This window comes from Rosa chinensis, chromosome 7, assembly GCF_002994745.2.
Source record: "Rosa chinensis cultivar Old Blush chromosome 7, RchiOBHm-V2, whole genome shotgun sequence".
In the NCBI taxonomy this organism is placed as follows: domain Eukaryota; kingdom Viridiplantae; phylum Streptophyta; class Magnoliopsida; order Rosales; family Rosaceae; genus Rosa; species Rosa chinensis.
In genome coordinates, this window is record NC_037094.1 from 69,722,574 (window position 1) to 69,743,064 (window position 20,491).

A 20,491-nucleotide genomic window follows, 5' to 3' on the forward strand; every position below is an offset into this window, starting at 1 on the left:
TGGCGCAAGGTTTCTCACAACGCCCTGGAATCGACTACGAGGAGACATATTCTCCCGTAATGGACGTTATAACGTTCCGCTACTTTGTTAGTTTGGTAGTTTCCGAAAAACTTGACATGCAGCTTATGGATGTGGTTACAGCATATCTCTATGGGGATCTAGATTCAGAGATATATATGAAGGTTCCAGATGGACTTCAATTACCCAAATCAAGTGGCTCTAAACCACGGAGCGCGTTTTCAATAAGATTAAAACGCTCACTATATGGATTAAAACAATCCAGACGGATGTGGTATAACCGTCTAAGTGACTACTTGATTGGGAAGGGATATATTAATAATGAAATATGCCCATGCGTGTTCATTAAAAGAACAAGTTCCAGATTTGCAATCGTAGCAGTTTATGTCGATGACATGAACCTAATTGGAACTCTAGATGAGTTGAAGGAAACTGCTAAATACTTTAAATCCGAATTTGAGATGAAAGATCTTGGGAAAACACGGTTTTGTCTCGGTTTAGAACTCGAGCACCGTAGTGATGGAATCTTGATCCATCAGTCTGCATATACTCAGAAAATCCTAAGGCGCTTTAATGAAGATAAAGCAAAGCCTACGAGTACTCCCATGATCGGCCGTAGTCTTGAGCCCGGAAAAGATCTGTTTCGTCCAAGGGATGAGGACGAAGAACCATTAGAGGCCGAGGTGCCCTATTTGAGTGCAATAGGCGCATTATTGTACTTAGCTCAATGCACAAGACCGGATATCTCATTCGCAGTGAACTTGTTAGCTCGACATAGCTCTGCGCCAACACGCCGCCATTGGATTGGTATAAAGACAATCTTTCGATACCTAAGAGGTACGATTGATATGGGCCTATTCTATCCCTACAGAGAGAAAAGGAATGACGGAAAATTGGGATTGGACCCCAAAAGGCAAAACGCCCCCGTCCATGGAATGGCCGCCGGCCATATTGCCGCCTCCGGCGCCGCCACCGCTCATGGTGGCCGGCGTTCTCCTATCTCCTTCCATCAAAACGACAATGATGTCTTGATGGGTTTTGCTGATGCAGGGTACCTCTCTGACCCTCACAAAGGCTGCTCCCAAACTGGTTATGTCTTTACCATGGGAAGCACTGCGATATCTTGGAAGTCTACAAAACAGACCCTTGTTGCTACTTCCTCAAATCATGCAGAGATTATTGCTCTACATGAAGCTGTACGTGAATGTGTATGGCTAAGGTCTGTAATTCGACACATTCAAGGAAGTTGTGGTTTGAAGTCTACCACAAATGAACCTACATGCATTTATGAGGATAATGCAGCCTGTATTGAACAAATGAAGTTAGGTTTCATCAAGGGCAACAACACCAAGCATATATTGCCTAAGTTCTTTTATAATCAGCAACAACAATCACTTCTAAAGATTGAAGTGAATCAAATCCGATCAGAGGATAATGTAGCGGACTTATTCACTAAGTCGTTACCTAAATCCACCTTCGAGAAACATGTGAAGAGCATCGGATTGAGAAAGTTATCCGAACTCCCATGATTATAGCAATCATGGGGAGATATCGACATCAGGGGGAGTTATGATGTCTACATGTTCGATCTCGAAGAGTGAAGGACGTGTTGTGCTCTTTTTGTCCTTCGACCAGGGTTATTTTTATCCCACAGGGTTTTTGTTACCTGGCAAGGTTTTTTAACGAGGCAACGGATGAAGCGTCACCAACAAGTTTGAAGCGGCACAAGGGGGAGTGTTGAAGGAATATCGATTTAGTGTGCCTTATCAAACTAGGAGTAGCAATAGGAGAGAAGGTTCTAGATTTCCCAATCCTACACGGATGGGTATTCCTTGTAACATTAGAACTAGCACTTTGTAATCCCTATATATAGGGCTCCTATTCTCAATAATAATACACATCTCTCTCATCAATCTCTCTCAAATACATTGTACTTAAACATAATGAATAATTTCAGAAGTAATCCCTACTCCCTACTCCCTACATAATTTCTAGTTTCCCTCAGCGAAGTGTCAAACAAGAGTTGAACAAGTTGAGGTTGAGGGATCGAACAAAGCAGGGAGCAAGTACTTCTTCCCATTAAAACCATTGGCATTGTAGCTAGCGCCAGTTGTAGCGTCTACCAATAGGTCTCCAGCATAATCAGGATGTGCCCCTTTCCCATAGACACCAGGACAAGCCGAAGCAGCCTCTAAGCCTCTTTGGGACCCTGATAAAACCCATTCCCAAAAGGGTTGGTCACCCAGCCAAAGCTGGATATTGTGGTCCATAAATTGGCTGATGGAATCGCCAAGCACATTGACCAGGGCACTGGGTCTCGGAGTTTCCGACCCAGATGTAAGCTAACTCTTGAGACCCAAATGTAAGCGAATTTGGAGCTCTTGCCTCGAAGGAAAGAGCTTCTTGAATACCCATGTGTGCCACATTTGCTAGAGAAAAACCCATCAATAATGACATCTGATGAGGTCAAGACAACATTGATGGCATTACTCTGGCCACCAGTGGCCTCCGACTTGCCCAGAGAGTAGCTTTCATCGAGGATTTGGGTACCCAATGAGAGGGAAAGAGATGAGGTTTTCTTGGCATTGGAGAGGTAATAGTATTTTTCTATGGATTTCAACCATGTAGCAACAGAGGGTTGATGTTTAGATGGAGAAGAAGAAGAAAGTGAGGTGATGAAATCGGACACAATTGCGCGCTGGGAGGGCTTGAATTTGCCATACCAGATTAAATTGATGGATATTTTGCCGGTGAGAAGAGGGCCACATTGTGGATTGGAATAGTATAGGCTGTTGGGTTTGGTCTGAGCTGGTCTCAGCAAGGCTCCTAGCTGCTGAGCTAAAATGGCTGAACAAAAATATGAGCGAGACTAGTTGTAGAAGTAAATATGAGGAAGCAAAAGTAGCCATGGTCATCTGTAACAAAGCTATCAATTTGAGAATTGAAATCTTTGTGATTCTACTAAAAATGTATGAAGCTCAAGGTTTGATATATCAGTTGGATTAGAGTGAACTATGAAGATGCCTATTTATAGTGCTGAAGACTTGAATGAAAGAAAGTGCATGGAAGGAGCCAAAGAAAGGAGGGAATTGAAGAGAGTGAAGTGGGAGAGCTAAAGGCCAGATGACAACGCGTTGCATTTTAAATTTAGGCTGCTTTTATTCTGGCTTTTTCGACCAAAACTAAGGATGACAGAGTTTAGCCAGCCGAGTGCATTAGGAAAAATGAGACCATCCCAATAAGGATGAAAAAGACAAAGTAGTGCACCGTCTTTTCTGTGTTAGCAGGTACTTTTTCTTAATTATTGTTTTTATATGCCATGATTAATATAACCCTGCTAGTATCAGTATTATCTATTTCTAGGTTTTCCAAATGGCTGTTTGCTTATCTGCAACTGCTTTAGCGAGAATTTTACGATATTGCAGAGTATTGAAATTCCGGAGCAAAAAATGAGTAGATTGCAGATTGTTTGTAATATACTGATATACTCTGGCACTGTGAGCTAATCTCCGGATATATATAAAGTAATGTGAAGTATTAGTTAGGGTCACTGACTAAGTAACTGTGTTAGTGATGTCATCTGGGGTAGTGGGTAGCCAGGGTAGGTGTGAGAAGTGATGTAGGCATACAGCTGGGTTATAGAGGCAGTGAATGAGTGAGTTCGAATTCAGCGCCTGCCGCCCAAGGTTTAAATTTTGAATGAAGTTATTGCAGTGAGGTGGTGGCCTCTCCGGGGAAGGTTTTTGGTTTTGACTTTGCTCAATGCTTTTGTTTTGGTAACCTTGTGGCCAGGACACGACTCTCCTTTGTATCTTCCTGATCTTTCTCCAATTAGGCTCTTGAAGAAAATGAATAAATTATAGCCAACTAGATCGAAGCCTAGAGGAGAAGAACCTTGGGCGATAAGTTAATTTTCTATCGAGAGTATTATGATGGGTCGGAAAGTTCTGTGCCGGGATAGTGGGGTGGGTAGTGGTCGGTGAGCATTTTGTGGATATCAAGCATGAGTACCTCACCATATGGAGTAGTTGCATTGTCAAGGCCGGTCTGGTGGTGTACTTCAAGGTATATATGGCTCCGGGCCATTGTGTGTTTATTAGCAAATGGGCGGTTCAATGCCAAATATGCGGCGTGTGGAACACAATTGGACATTGGAGACTATAATATTTATGGTGTTTCCTTCCTCCTTGTACAGGCATGATCGTGCTCCAAGGAATTGTGGTTTTTAGTAGGGCTGGCAAATCCTCCCGAGACAAACCAGCCAACCGAGTACCAACCGAACCGAAAATGTTGGTTACCGAAAATGTCGGCTACCGAAGTATTGGTACGGTAGTGCCGAACCGAGAGGAACATAATGGTACGGTACTGGTACTGATTTGAAGATAAATACGGTATACCGTACCGTACCGAACTTATACATAATTAATTAATTACTCATATTTTTTAATTTTTTATTCATCTTCCTTCTTCTTTCCGCACTCTCTATGCTTCCTGTCTCCTCTTTCTTCTTTCTTTTTACTTTTTTATTCTTCTCTCTTTTTCTTTCCTCACTCTCTCTGCTTCTTGTCTCCTCTTTCTTCTTTCTTTTTACTTTTTTATTCTTCTTCTCTCCTCTTTCTTCTTTCTTCTTTCTGCTTTCTGGACTTTCTCTCCTCTTTCTTCTTTCTCTGGACTCTCTCTTCTTCTTCTCTCTTTGTTGAGCCTCTCTAACTGTTCAAAGAAACGCCCTCTCTCTCTCTCTCTCTCTCTCTCTCTCTCTCCGGCTCGGTGATTCTTCAAGCTTGAAGCTTGAAGCTTGGTGATTCTTCAAGCTCCATTTCTGGGTTTTGGATTCAGTGATTCTTCAAGCTCGGTGATTCTTCAACTCTTCACTCTTCCTTCACCACAATCACTCTTCCATCACTGTGTGTGGTATGGAGACTGGAGAGACCCATAACCATGTGGGTCGAAAAGTTCTCAGAAGAAGAAGGGATCGGTGATGTACTGCTGTACTGGTGACTGGTTTGTGGCCCAATGTCAAACTCGGTTACAAGCCTAACCGTACCGAACCGACTGATTAAATCGGTATACCGACTTCTCGGTATACCGGATTTTGTGGCCGGTAGTGGTATAGTTTTTTGCATACCAGTATAAGTTGGTACGGTACATGGTATCAGCTCGTAAGCTTCGGTACCGAACCGAACCCAGCCCTAGTTTTTAGGACCTACCACCAGTGGAATAAGTTTGAGGAACAATATGTAAGAGAGGGCAAAAGGGCATGCGTTTTAGGAGAAATGTAGACTTTTCTTTAATAATTAAATAAAAGATGAGGCGATATTAGTTATTTGGAGACAGATAATTTTAGAGAGCAAATTGAGAACAAGAGTAGAAAACTTAGATTCTATCAAGGAAGATGAAACTTTTTTTTGTTTCTTTGATAAAGCTAGCTTTAATCTAAAGACAATTTATTTAAATTCCTTATGCATTCTTTATTCCCATGGAGTACTTTGCGTTCATGCATCACTCAAGTGTTCAAATGCTAAACGACGTTGTCACCTAGTGACACTATGGTAAATGAGTTTAAGTTACAAAATCCAATGATAACATCATGGCATGCATTTCACTATTTTGATAGACTTCTCTATTAATTTCATATGTTAGTGTATGAACTTCCTTTCTTTGTATCAGTTCATCACTTGATCAGAGATGCCTTTATATAGGTGCAAAAATTTATAGTTAGCTAAGGAAATTAAAAGCTTCCGGTAATTACAAATTTCAACTTAAGCAATTCCATTACTATGAACGAGTAGCAAATACAATGAATATAAGCGTAGTTGACTACTGGAAAAGGTAATTAGCAAAGAGTAATGAAATGGTTGGAGGAGACATTCTGTCAGTAATCAACTGAAGTTTTTGCCTTCTATATGGACTGAGCTTGGTTTGCTCTGGATGCAGATTTTATGGAACTTTCGATTGAAGGAGACGCCGAATATGTGATTAATGCTCAGGTTTGCTTTTAATTCATTTGAACTTGATCTTAGTATGGTAATCTATTGATGGAATCAGATTACGATGATAATTTAGTCTTTGCATTACTATCTCAGTGTCTCATCCTTCTATCATACAATAATGCATGTCGAAACTTTGTATTATTATTTTGATTATACAAAAGAATATAAAAAGAATGAGATTTCAAGTATTAAGCTCCCTAATGACAGTATTTACTACTTAGTCTATACTCTATACTATAAGTACTCCCAAGTAGTCTCAAACAAGAGTAGAACAAGTTGAGGTTGAGGGGTCAAACAAAGCAGGAAGCAAGTACTTCTTCCCACTCAAACCATTTGCATTGTAGCTAGCACCAGTTGTAGCATCAACCAAGAGGTCTCCAGCATAACCAGGATATGCTCCTTTCCCATAGACACCGGGACAAGCCGAAGCAGCCTCTAATGGAGCCTCTTTGGGACCCTGGTAGAACCCATTTCCAAAAGGGTTGGTCACGGTCCCGGCCAAAAGACTAGCTAGATTGATGATCATACCGTCCACACCGACATCGTTGTTCGGTGCCACCAAAGGTGTGGTCTGTGGTCCATAGATAGGTTGGTGGAATGGCCACGCACATTGACCCGGGCATTGGGTCTCGGAGTTTCCGACCCAGATGTAAGCAAACTTGGAGCTCTTGCCTCTGATGAAAGAGCTCTTTGAAGACCCGTGTGTACCACATCTGCTAGAGCAAAACCCATCAATTAGAACATCCGATGAGGTCAAAACAACATTGATGGCATTCCTCTGGCCACCCTTGGCTGCCAACTGTTTGATGTGTGTTCCAACAGACAGGGACTTGCCCAGAGAGTAGCTCTCATCGAGGACCTGGTTACCCAATGAGAGGGAAAGAGATGAGGTTTTCTTGGCATTGGAGAGGTAGTATTTCTTTATGGATTTCCACCATGTAGCAACTGATGGTTGGTTTATAGATGGAGAAGAAGTGGAAAGGGAGGTGATGAAATCGGAAACAATTGCGCGCTGGGAAGGCTTGAATTTGCCATACCAGATCAAATTGATGGAGATTTTGCCAGTGAGAAGAGGGCCATTGTGGTATTGGAAGAGTATAGGCTGTTGGGTTTGATCTGAGTTGGTCTCAGCAAGGCTCCTAGCTGCTGAGCTAAAATGGAACAGAGAGAGAAGTAGAACAAAGGAAAAGACTTGTTTGGAAGCAGAAGAAACCATGTTGTTTTTTAACAACGAAATCAATTTGGGAAGTTCAGTGATGCTAGAAAAGATTGATAGAGCTCAAGTTTTTGTGGGTTGGATTAGAGTGGACTATGGAGAGGCATATATATAGTGCTGAACTGCTGAAGACTCGGGGGAAAGAAAGTGCATGGAAGGAGCCATAGAAAGGTGGGATTTAATTGGAGTAAAGTGAGAAAGCTAAAGGCCAGCAGGACAATGAGTTGCATTTTAAATTGGGGCTGCTTTTGCTCTGGCATTTCAACCCAACTTAAGGGCTAAGACTAGATGACAGGGTTTATCCAGCTAAGTCAATTAGGACGACGAATAAGACCGTCATCAATTAGGATTCCAATAATTGCATACCACTTTTTGCAGTTTTTCATTAGAGTATACTGCATTGTAGACAGTATGTTTTGCTTAAATGTTTATAGTTAGGAATGCAGAGTGCAGTCTCTACTTTTCATAATTTTTTTTGTTTCGGAGCGCGTATGCGTATGGTGTATAAAATTGGAGGAGATATACAAATCATTAGATTGGAGGTAAAAAATAGATACTCACTTTCAAAAGTTGAAGAATAACAATTTATTGCCATGAAGGAAACTTATCTTTCTAATATTCACAAAATGGTGGGATATTAACTGTGTATATAGCCTTCAACTTGGACAAAAGTTGGAATTTAGCTTCCATGCAGCTTGAATCTAGTAAGTTTACACAGGGCCTATTTGGGACATGAAATGGAAAGTACTATACTTGTCCCATACAAGTCCACTTTGGATCTTGCCAAGTAATTAGTGTTCAGAAATTAGACTTGGAGTTGCCTAAATATCAGCTTCTAGTTCCAAGTTTTACTTTGACATTGTTACGCAAATGGGTAAATGACTAGGATTAGAGTATTTGATTTGGCTGTCGGCTAGGGTTTAGTAGAAGAGTATTTGATTTGACTGTTGGCTAGGATTTAGTAGAACTTAAGTATGTGCTTGTGGATTTGGGAGTATTTATTTATATATGATACAGAATACAGAGGAAGGTAGATTTGGGAAGAGGTACAGTTGGGTAATATAGGGAGTGAGTTAAAAGTCAGTGCATGCCTCCCAGACCATGGTTTCAAATTCAATGGAGTTAAGTAATTCAGATGAGCTGGTGTGTAGGCTTCTGCCATAGAGGTCTTGGTTGATAACCTTGTGAGAGAAATGACTCTCCTCTGTCTTCCTGATGTTTATCCAATCATCCAGATCATGTGATTGAATTTTATCACTTTAGTCCAAGCAACATATTTAATTGCTCACCATTCCATCTGGTATCTTGTAGAACTCAACAAAATCCATTACTCTATATTATGCACATTCTACTTTTGATCATGATGAACAAATATTTTGTGAGCTAGCTACCCCAGTTTCATGTGGTGATTGGTGGAACGCTACATTAATAAGAGCAACAAAAATTGCAGATTAAGCATAATGGTGTTTCTGTAGAAGCAAGTGATAATAAGGGGGGAATAGTAGGGATCTTAGCTAGATTCCTTCACATAAACTAATGTAGAGTAAGGTTAGGCTACTCCTTGGGAATGTTATATGGGTTTTGACTTTATATCATTTTATTTTGGCGACCCTTGTGAGGGACATGACTCTCCTTCCTCTGTATCTTTCCTGATGTTTACACATGATCATGTGTATTTAGTTCTGATCATGTGTATTTAGTCCATTCTATCATTTGACTTTAGTTAAATATATTTCATTGTTAATTATTCTAGCTTCTTGCCTTTACAGAAGGCAATATTCTATTACTAGATTACTATATATTGTGCAAATCCCACTCTAGATTCTGATACACAGATTGGACAAGAGTGGAAAAGTTTGATTCTGTCATTAATCAACTGAAGTTTTTGCCTTATTAGCACGAAATTAGCAAAGAGTAATGAGATGGTTGAAGGAGACATTATGTCATAAATCAACTTAAGTTTTTGCCTTATTATATGCACTGAGTTTGGTTTACTGTGGATGCAGATTTTATGGAACTGAGATTGAAGCAGACGCCGATAACATGATTAATGCTCAGTTTTGCTCTTTGTTCATTTGAACTTGATCTTAATGAAGTAATCTATTGATGGAATCAGATTAAGATGATTATTTAGTCTTTGCGTTTCTATATATCTCAGTTTTCATCCCTATATCATACAATAATGCATGTCAATTTTTATTTTGATTATACAAAAGAATATAACAAAGAATGGGAAGTGAAGTATTAAGCTCCCTAATGACTCTATTTACTACATGGTCTACACGATAAGTACTCCCAAGTAGTCTCATACAAGAGTCGAACAAGTTGAGGTTGAGGGATCAAACAGAGCAGGAAGCAAGTACTTCTTCCCACTCAGACCATTTGCATTGTAGCTAGCACCAGTTGTAGCATCAACCAAGAGGTCTCCAGCATAACCAGGATATGCTCCTTTCCCATAGACACCGGGACAAGCCGAAGCAGCCTCTAATGGAGCCTCTTTGGGACCCTGGTAGAACCCATTTCCAAAAGGGTTGGTCACTGTCCCCGCCAAAAGGCCAGCTAGATTGATGATCATACCGTCCAAACCCACATCATTGTTGGGTGCAACCAAAGGTGGAGATTGTGGTCCGTAAATTGGCTGATGGAATGGCCAAGCACATTGACCCGGGCATTGGGTCTCGGAGTTTCCGACCCAGATGTAAGCGAACTTGGAGCTCTTGCCTCTGATGAAAGAGCTCTTTGAAGACCCGTGGGTACCACATCTGCTAGAGCAAAACCCATCAATTAGAACATCTGATGAGGTCAAAACAACATTGATGGCATTACTCTGGCCACCCTTGGCTGCCAACTGTATGATCTGTGTTCCAACAGATAGGGACTTGCCCAGAGAGTAGCTCTCATCGAGGATTTGGTTACCCAATGAGAGGGAAATAGATGAGGTTTTCTTGGCATTGGAGAGGTGGTAGTATTTCTCTATGGATTTCCACCATGTAGCCACTGATGGTTGGTTTGTAGATGGAGAAGAAGTGGAAAGGGAGGCGATGAAATCGGAAACAATTGCGCGCTGGGAAGGCTTGAATTTGCCATACCAGATCAAATTGATGGAGATTTTGCCCGTGAGAAGAGGGCCATTGTGGTATTGGAAGAGTATAGGCTGTTGGGTTTGATCTGAGTTGGTCTCAGCAAGGCTCCTAGCTGCTGAGCTAAAATGGAACAGAGAGAGAAGCAGAACAAAGGAAAAGACTTGTTTGGAAGCGGAAGAAACCATGTTTTTTAACAACGAAATAAATTTGGGAAGTTCAGTGATGCTAGAAAAGAATGATAGAGCTCAAGTTTTTGTGGGTTGGATTAGAGTGGACTATGGAGAGGCATATATATAGTGCTGAAGACTTGAGGGAAGCAAGTGAATGGAAGGATCCAAAGATAGGTGGGATTTGATGGGAGTAATGTGAGAGAGCTAGAGGCCAGCAAGAAAGCGTGTTGTGTTTAAGTATAATGTGTATTGAGAGAGATTGATGAGAGAATTGTGTTCTTATTATTGAGAATAGGAGCCCTATATATAGGGATTACAAAGTGCTAGTTCTAATGTTACAAGGAATACCAATCCGTGTAGGATTGGGAAATCTAGAACCTTCTCTCCTATTGCTACTCCTAGTTTGATAAGGCACACTAAATCGATATTCCTTCAACACTCCCCCTTGTGCCGCTTCAAACTTGGTGGTGACGCTTCATCCGTTGCCTCGTTAAAAACCTTGCCAGGTAACAAAAACCCTGTGGGATAAAAATAACCCTGGTCGAAGGACAAAAAGAGCACAACACGTCCTTCACTCTTCGAGATCGAACATGTAGACATCATAACTCCCCCTGATGTCGATATCTCCCCCTGATTGCTATAATCGTGGGAGTTCGGATAACTTTCTCAATCCGATGCTCTTCACATGTTTCTCGAAGGTGGATTTAGGTAACGACTTAGTGAATAAGTCCGCTACATTATCCTCTGATCGGATTTGATTCACTTCAATCTTTAGAAGTGATTGTTGTTGCTGATTATAAAAGAACTTAGGCGATATATGCTTAGTGTTGTCGCCCTTGATGAAACCTAACTTCATTTGTTCAATACAAGCTGCATTATCCTCATAAATGCATGTAGGTTCATTTGTGGTAGACTTCAAACCACAACTTCCTTGAATGTGTCGAATTACGGACCTTAGCCATACACATTCACGTACAGCTTCATGTAGAGCAATAATCTCTGCATGATTTGAGGAAGTAGCAACAAGGGTCTGTTTTGTAGACCTCCAAGATATCGCAGTGCTTCCCATGGTAAAGACATAACCAGTTTGGGAGCGACCTTTGTGAGGGTCAGAGAGGTACCCTGCATCAGCAAAACCCATCAAGACATCATTGTCGTTTTGATGGAGGGAGATAGGAGAACGCCGGCCACCATGAGCGGTGGCGGCGCCGGCGGCGGCAACATGGCCGGCGGCCATTCCATGGACGGGGGCGTTTTGCCTCTTGGGGTCCAATCCCAATTTTCCGTCATTCCTTTTCTCTCTGTAGGGATAGAATAGGCCCATATCAATCGTACCTCTTAGGTATCGAAAGATTGTCTTTATACCAATCCAATGGCGGCGTGTTGGCGCAGAGCTATGTCGAGCTAACAAGTTCACTGCGAATGAGATATCCGGTCTTGTGCATTGAGCTAAGTACAATAATGCGCCTATTGCACTCAAATAGGGCACCTCGGCCTCTAATGGTTCTTCGTCCTCATCCCTTGGACGAAACGGATCTTTTCCGGGCTCAAGACTACGGCCGATCATGGGAGTACTCGTAGGCTTTGCTTTATCTTCATTAAAGCGCCTTAGGATTTTCTGAGTATATGCAGACTGATGGATCAAGATTCCATCACTACGGTGCTCGAGTTCTAAACCGAGACAAAACCGTGTTTTCCCAAGATCTTTCATCTCAAATTCGGATTTCAAGTATTTAGCAGTTTCCTTCAACTCATCTAGAGTTCCAATTAGGTTCATGTCATCGACATAAACTGCTACGATTGCAAATCCGGAACTTGTTCTTTTAATGAACACGCATGGGCATATTTCATTGTTAATATATCCCTTCCCAATCAAGTAGTCACTTAGACGGTTATACCACATCCGTCCGGATTGTTTTAATCCATATAGTGAGCGTTTTAACCTTATTGAAAACGCGCTCCGTGGTTTAGAGCCACTTGATTTGGGTAATTGAAGTCCATCTGGAACCTTCATATATATCTCTGAATCTAGATCCCCATAGAGATATGCTGTAACCACATCCATAAGCTGCATGTCAAGTTTTTCGGAAACTACCAAACTGACGAGGTAGCGGAACGTTATAACGTCCATTACGGGAGAATATGTCTCCTCGTAGTCAATTCCAGGGCGTTGTGAGAAACCTTGCGCCACAAGGCGGGCTTTGTATCTAACAACCTCGTTTTTCTCATTACGCTTTCTAACAAAGACCCATTTATGGCCAACAGGCTTTACACTTGGGGGTGTCTGCGTTACAGGCCCAAATACCTGTCTCTTTGTTAGTGAATCCAATTCAACCTGGATTGCATCTTTCCATTTAGGCAAATCCGCTCTTTGTTGACATTCTTCAACAGAGCGAGGTTCGATATCATCATATTCTATAATTCCTTTTGCAATATGATATGCAAATGCATCATCAATCGCCATAGAATTTCTATCCATCATCTCATGTACACTAGTGTAATTTATGGAGATCTCTCTATTCTCTGGAGTTGGTTCTGACATTGGAGCGTCCCCCAATGATGTCTCTTGGACATAACCATAATCCGGAATATTCTCATGAGATGGATTATTTACATCGATGATTAATGGATTATTTTGTGCCGAACTCGCTTTCTTTCTTGGGCGAGAATCCATCGAACCTATGGGCCTCCCGCGCTTCTTGGCGGGAGCCGTGGGCCTAGCCACAACGTCACCATCATTGAGAGATGGGACGTTGGCGCCATGCTCATGCATTCTTGAGTTGGCGTCATGTCCTCTACTTTTAGGGACATCAATCCTTGCAGGCACGTTTGCAGCAGGTATGTGTGATCTCGTCACTTTAGCGATATCAGAAAACGCATCAGGCATCGAATCTGCTACGTTCTGAAGATCGAGAATTCTCCGCACTTCAATTTCTGACTGTGCGGTTCGGGGATCAAGATGAGACATAGTGGGGACAGACCACGACAATTCCTGTCGTTCCTGTTGAACATTTATGTTCCTATCTCCCCCTAACGACGGGAAGACTGTCTCATCGAAGTGACAATCCGCAAATCTAGCGGTAAAGAGATCGCCTGTCAAGGGTTCTATGTAGCGGATAATCGTTGGAGAATCATATCCAACATAAAGGCCTAATCGTCTTTGAGGACCCATTTTGGTGCGCTGTGGCGGCGCAATAGGCACATAGACTGCACACCCAAATATGCGTAAGTGTGAGACATCAGGCTCATACCCAGTAACCATCTGGGACGCAGAGAAGGGTTGAGTGGCAGTGGGCCTCAGACGAATAAGCACAGCTGCATGCAATATTGCATAGCCCCAAGCAGAAATAGGGAGATTGGTGCGCATCACCAATGCTCGAGCAACCATTTGTAGTCGTTTAATGGTGGCTTCTGCGAGACCATTTTGGGTATGAACATGAGGAACAGGATGTTCAACATCAATCCCAATGGACATGCAATAATCATCAAAAGTCTTTGATGTAAACTCCCCAGCATTGTCTAATCTTATAGACTTAATGGGATGATCAGGGTGGTGAGCCCGTAACTTAATTATTTGTGCTAGGAGTTTAGCAAATGCAGCGTTCCTTGTGGACAATAGCATGACATGTGACCAGCGTGTCGATGCATCAACCAACACCATAAAATATCTAAATGGTCCGCATGGTGGTTGAATGGGTCCACAAATATCACCTTGGATTCTTTGCAAGAATGGTATATTTTCTTTGGTGTCCTTTGCATAGGATGGTCTCGATCCTAACTTTGCTAAAGAGCAGGCTTTGCAGAACGAATGATGGGCTTTGGAAACAACCAATGAGGATTTTGGTTGAGCCATGAAGTCACAATGGACCTTAGAAGTAAAAATGGGAGTCAAGGGAGCAGGGGTGGCGTCAAAGCCACCCTTGGGCCGCAGGGGGATGGCGGCGCCGACCGGGGATGGCCGGACTTGAGGGGGAAGGCGCCGTGAGGCGCAGGTGCTCCTCCTTGATCCAAATTTCGAGTTTTACTTCCTTTCGTTCTGAAAAAGGGATGTCCGTGTGAAGTCTTTAATATACGGATCATCATGTCACGACCTGGGTGTCCCAAACGGTCGTGCCAAAGCCTATACGTGTCGGAATCCCATAAATCATCTCTCATGACATGGTTGGATTCAATTACTCGAATAGTGGTTGCATACAACCCACTAGAGCGACACATAAGTTTCTCTAATACTCGTTTATTTCCGTAGTCATTAGAGGTGATGCAAAGGAACTCTTGTCCATTCTCACAATGCGTTTCCGCATGAAAACCATTGGCTCTTATATCTTTAAAATAATAAAGTTCGAAAAACATGTCTACGACATGAGATAAAATAAATCGATACTTTATTAATAATATCCAATGATGACACCAGAGTTTCGTGACCATAATCTAATCCAATATAAAAATCAAATCGTAGACAAATCGTAGTCACTCTATCCGTTCGGCAATTTCAATTTAGTTGTGACCAGGTAAGGTAAGGCGAGATTTTGGTGGAGCGTTGCTCACTTTTAAAACCGTTCTCTCAGATCAAACCTTGCCTAGACATCACAAGTACTCTTGAGTACGCCTAGAGGGAAAGAGTTAATACAATAAGTCATTTTATTGATATAAGGCATAATTGCCATGACATAATTCTTGGAAAAATAAAAGACTATAAATAAAAATCTGCGGTATTTTGTCTTCATCGCCAGATTTAAAGTCTTTGTGAACTCGAAGTCTTGATCACCATGATGCGACTACCTTCGTAGGTACATTGCAAATTCAGGTCCATTGATCAGACGTTCCATATCAGAAATAGACACCATAAAGAGGATTCTCCCTTGATTGAGGCGCATTGGCGCAATATGCATAGTCCCTAGGACTGGTGGCGTTGGAAAGTGGTGCCCATGGCCAACGTTGGCTCCATGGTTTCCAACCCTATTTCCCTCAAAATCACGCCTCCTACGGTCATGGGATTGTCGCCTTGAGCGATTACCTTCTTGAGCATTTCGATCGTATGGATCATGACGTCGATGGCGACTTTCTCTAGCCATAGGACGATGCTCTTGATAGCTATCTTGAAGCCTATCAAATATTCTTTTCACAAGTTCATTGCCATGTCTTTCAGTAGTGACCATAGCTTCAATAAGCTGTTGAAAACTTGTGATCCGCCTTGCATTTACATGAGTCCGGAATAAGTCAGAGGACCTCATAGCATAGACGGGGAAGGTATTGAGGGTTTTCTCAATCAATTGGTCTTCTGTGATTGTTTTTCCACAGAGACGCATCATTGCTCTGATGCTGAGAGCTTCCGAATAAAATTGCATGACAGTGTCAAATTCAGAAAAGCGAAGATGTTTCCATTCTGCTTCTGTATTCGGAAGTATGGAGTCACGAACATTGCCATATCGTTCGCGAAGCGCATGCCAAAGCTTTATGGCGCTATCCTCATTTATGAACTCAAACTGTAGGTCACTATCCATGTGACGTTTCATGAAGGCAAGTGCCTTGGAATTATCTTTCTCAGTTTGAGGGTCTGGAGCTGTTTCTATAGGACAAAGCTCTTGGATTGTATGCAATAAATCACGGGCAATGAGGTGGATCTCGACATCAGTGACCCAAATTAAGTACCTTTTGCCTGCATAATCCAATGGAACAAAATCGAGTTTGTTTGTGTTTGACATCCTGAAAGATGAAACAAAACAAGTTAGTTTCGGAGTCAATGCTTCCACGAAAACTAAATAAGATTTCCGAGCTATGCTACCAAGAAATCGATTTCCAAGAATAATTGGATTAGACCGAAACAATGATGTTTATATGGTCGTTAATCGATGCTTACGGACGCTCTTAGTCCGAAGTCTTACGAACGCTCTTAGTTCGTTAATTGCGTGAATCCCCACGATTCCGCTTTTCTCAAAGATCGAACCCACGTTATAAGAAAGGTGGGATGTAGAAGAAGGGAGGTTTTCAAGTCCCCGAGAAAAGAAGACATATTTAAATTTCGAATTATAGGAACTTCAAAATTACTCTTTTGAATACTTACTTGGTGAAAATTCGGAGCAGATTCTGTTCTGAACAGCTTGTACCTCGATTGGTGTACAGATCTCAATATGACTCCGATAAGGCTGAAATTCGGAGGTTAGATGGAAGAGACAGAGACGAACAACTTTTATGAAGAAAGTTTTTCGATCTGAGCTTCCGAACTAGACGTTTCGAGGCTTGCAAGAAGACGGATGTGCACAGGAACGGGAAAAAGATGCAGTGGGTGTGCGTTGGCTTGTTTGCGCAGCAGGGATGCTTCGGTGGCAGCAGGCTGGAACGCAGGGCTGCAGGAAGGGGGGCAGCAGGGGCTGCTGTGCAAGGTTGCAAGCACACGGGTGCTCGGGCTGCAGCGAAGGCTCGGCTAGCTCGGGCTAGGGGCTGCTTTGTGAATGAGTTTTGGTTTTCTGTTTTGTGGTTAGAGTCGTGCTGATAACGTGTTTAAGTATAATGTGTATTGAGAGAGATTGATGAGAGAATTGTGTTCTTATTATTGAGAATAGGAGCCCTATATATAGGGATTACAAAGTGCTAGTTCTAATGTTACAAGGAATACCAATCCGTGTAGGATTGGGAAATCTAGAACCTTCTCTCCTATTGCTACTCCTAGTTTGATAAGGCACACTAAATCGATATTCCTTCAACATGTTGCATTTTAAATTTGGGCTGCTTGTGCACTGGCTTCTTAACCCAACCTAGGGGCTAAGACTAGATGACAGGGTTATCCAGCCAAGTCAATTACGACGTATAGACAATGAGGATTCAATTAATCATTTAATTGCATACCACTTTTTGTAGTTTTGCATAAGAGTATATTGCATTGTAGATAGTATGTTTTACTTAAATGTTAAAAGTTAATGATTGAACTCTAGTCTCTACTTTTCGCAATTTTTTTTTTCAAGACGCATTTAGTGCATAAAATTAGAGAGGTATGCTACTCATTAGATTGAAGATAAAAAATAGATGCTAACTTTCAACTTTTGTGAAAGTTGAAGGAAAATGATCGATCATCATGAAACAAACTCATCTTTCTGATTCTCACAATCTGGTGGGATATTAACTCTTTGTAAATAATCCATGCATAGCCTTCAACTTGGGTAAGTGCTGGAATTTAACTTCCATTTCTTATTGCAATACCACTTGAATCTAGTGAGTTTACATGCCCCCAGATTCTCAACATCAAACAGTACCTATTTGGGACATGAAATGGAAAGTTAATTACTTGTCCCCATACAAGTCCACTTTGGAGCTTGCCAAGTAAATGGTATTCAAAATTTTACTTGGAGTTGCCTAAAAATCAACTTCTAGTTCTAAATTTTACTTTGACATTGTGACTCAAGTGGGTAAATAATGAGGATTAGAGTGATTGATTTGGCTGTTGGTTAGGGTTCAGTGGAAGAGTATCTGATTTGGCTGTTGGCTAGGGTTTAGTTAAATTTAAGTATGTGTTTGTGGATGTGGGAGTATTTATTTATATATGATACAGAGGAAGGTAGATATGGGAAGATGTATAGCCGGGTAATAGAGGGACTGAGTTAAAAGTCAGTGCATGCCTCTCAGACCAGGGTTTCAAATTCCAATGGAGTGAAGTTATTCAGATGAGCTGGTGTAGGCTTCTGCCATGAGAGGTTTTGGTTGATAACCTTCTGAGAGATATGACTCTCCTTCTCTCTGTCATCCTGATGTTTATCCAATTATCCCAATCATGTGATTAAATTCTATCACTTTAGTCCAATCGATATATTTAATTGCTCACCATTCCATGAGAGCTAGCTACCCCAGTTTCATGTGGATGATTGGTGGAACACTATACATTAATAGGAGCAACAAAAATTGCAGATTAAGCGTAATGGTGTTTCTGTAGAAGCTAGTGATAAACTGATAATAAGGTGGGCATAATAGGGATCTTAGCTAATTTTATTTTTATTTTTTTTGAAGTAAAGTGTCAAATCCAGTAATCCACACAAATAAATAGCACTTTTCTAATACAAAGATCTTACAACAAGAAACAAAAACCACACAGCAGCAGCAAGAGGATATAAATTATATCACACAGGCCAAAGTCTCCATATATGGATAATTAGATGCTTTAGGATAATAAGCTGCGTCAACTCGTAAGTCGTAAGAGAGAATCATCAACTCCGGCCTTGGGGGTTAACAGATTTGAAGGTCTTGCTCTCAAGATTATTATAAGAAATGAGTTTACCAGGAGTATGCAGCAACAGAAACGAACTTTCCTCTTCTTCATTTTCGTCTCCATGGATAAAGAGAACAACAAATTGTCCATAAACAAAGAGCGGGAGAGAAGCGCACAAGGGATCAAGATCAACATGGTACTTGACGCCAGAGTAGTCTCTTCCCAACTATGACTTAACAAGCGTTAGCTAAATTTCTTTACATATACTAATGAGAGAATTTCACAAATGATCACTCAACTATGACTCATTCGACATTTTGGTCACTGAAGTTTTAAATATATCACTTTGGTTACTCAACTATTACACTGTTAATCACTTAAGTCACTCAAAGAGTATTTTTATTAATTTTTTAATGAAAAAAATTAACAAAGTGACTTAAGTGATTGACAATGTAATAGTTGGGTGACCAAAATGATATATTTGAAACTTCAGTGACCAAAGTGTTGAATGAGTCATAGTTGAGTGATCATTTGTGAAATTTTCCCTATACTAATATATAAAGGTTAGGCTACTCCTCGGGAATGTTATTTGGGTTTTGACTTGGGAAAAAATTACAAACAGTACCCAACTTATGGGCCACTCCGAATTTCTATACCCAAGCTTCCGAAACTATCACAATGGTACCCCAAATATCCCACCTGACCCAGCATTCGTACCTGCCGTCATGGACGGCGTTAACTATCATGCCACGTGGCATTTTCTTAGGGGTAAAACCGACCCTCTGTCTTTACCTCCAGGGAAAAAAATACAAATAGTACCCAACCTATGACCGACTCTGAATTTATGTACCCAAATTTTCAAAAACTATCACAATGGTACCCAGGTTATCTATCCCGACCCAACATATGTACCCGCGTCCCACGCTTGCGCAGCCCACCCGTGCCCAAGATGATGGGAGAGTTGGGAGGAAGAAGAAAATGAAGAGAGTTTGAGAAAGAAGAAGAAATCTGGTGAAAGGACGAGAATACCCATCAAAGTTTAACAATTGACTAACTGCGTAACGGCCAACAGTGTTCTAGGTACTAAAGTTGGGTCGGGGTCCGAACTTTAGGTACCAAAGTGATAGTTTTGGAAACTTGGGTACAGATATTCGGAGTCGACCATAGTTTGGGTACTGTTTGTATTTTTTACCCTTTTGACTTTGATATCATTTTATTTTGGTGATCTCGTGAGGGACAGGACACCCCTTCCTCTGTAGCTTCTTGTTGTATATTCTGATCATGCATTATTCAGTCAATTCTATCAGTTGACTTTAGTTAAATATATTTCATTGTTAATTATTCTAGCTTTGATAACTAGAATAAATCTCATAGAAGGCAACATTCGATTACTAGATTACTATATTTCATGCAAATCCCACTTTAGACTCTGATACACAGATTGGATAAGATTAATGGAGAAGTTTGATTCTAATATCCAGCAAAGTTTCATGTGGGCTGTTGGATGTAGTGAGACTAAACTGATTATTTAATCTTTGCATTCTTGCTCTTTGTTGTTCATCCCAGACTTTTCAAGGACTCTTATGCAGTTTACCTTCCATGTATTGCAGTGGCAGATCCGTATAAATTCATTTATTACACAGGTAGATTTACTCTTAATTGCATAGCGGTATCACAACTCCATTCATTGATGAATTCTACGGTATTTTGCTCCATAATTTTACAAAACTGATAAATTTGAAGCCCGTACATAACTTACTAAAAATCTCACTCAGAATAGTTGACTCCGCTCCTAAGTTACAACAATAATAGGTAAATAG

General features: G+C 41.2%; 2 protein-coding genes and 1 pseudogene across 2 annotated transcripts; all 3 read right to left on the reverse strand.

Annotated features, from left to right (window-relative positions):
* Positions 1 to 1,899: 1,899 nt before the first annotated feature.
* On the reverse strand, positions 1,900 to 2,996 carry LOC112178496 (annotated as a pseudogene).
* Positions 2,997 to 6,168: 3,172 nt separating this feature from the next.
* On the reverse strand, positions 6,169 to 7,394 carry LOC112180512 (protein PHOSPHATE-INDUCED 1). The gene has a single exon (XM_024319070.2). It carries the CDS (start codon positions 7,222 to 7,224, stop codon positions 6,265 to 6,267), a length of 960 nt encoding a protein of 319 aa, XP_024174838.1. The 5' UTR covers positions 7,225 to 7,394; the 3' UTR covers positions 6,169 to 6,264.
* Positions 7,395 to 9,399: 2,005 nt separating this feature from the next.
* LOC112180511 (protein PHOSPHATE-INDUCED 1) lies at positions 9,400 to 10,534 on the reverse strand. The gene has a single exon (XM_024319069.2). The coding sequence runs from the start codon at positions 10,490 to 10,492 to the stop codon at positions 9,530 to 9,532; it is 963 nt and encodes a 320-aa protein (XP_024174837.1). The 5' UTR covers positions 10,493 to 10,534; the 3' UTR covers positions 9,400 to 9,529.
* Positions 10,535 to 20,491: the final 9,957 nt, after the last annotated feature.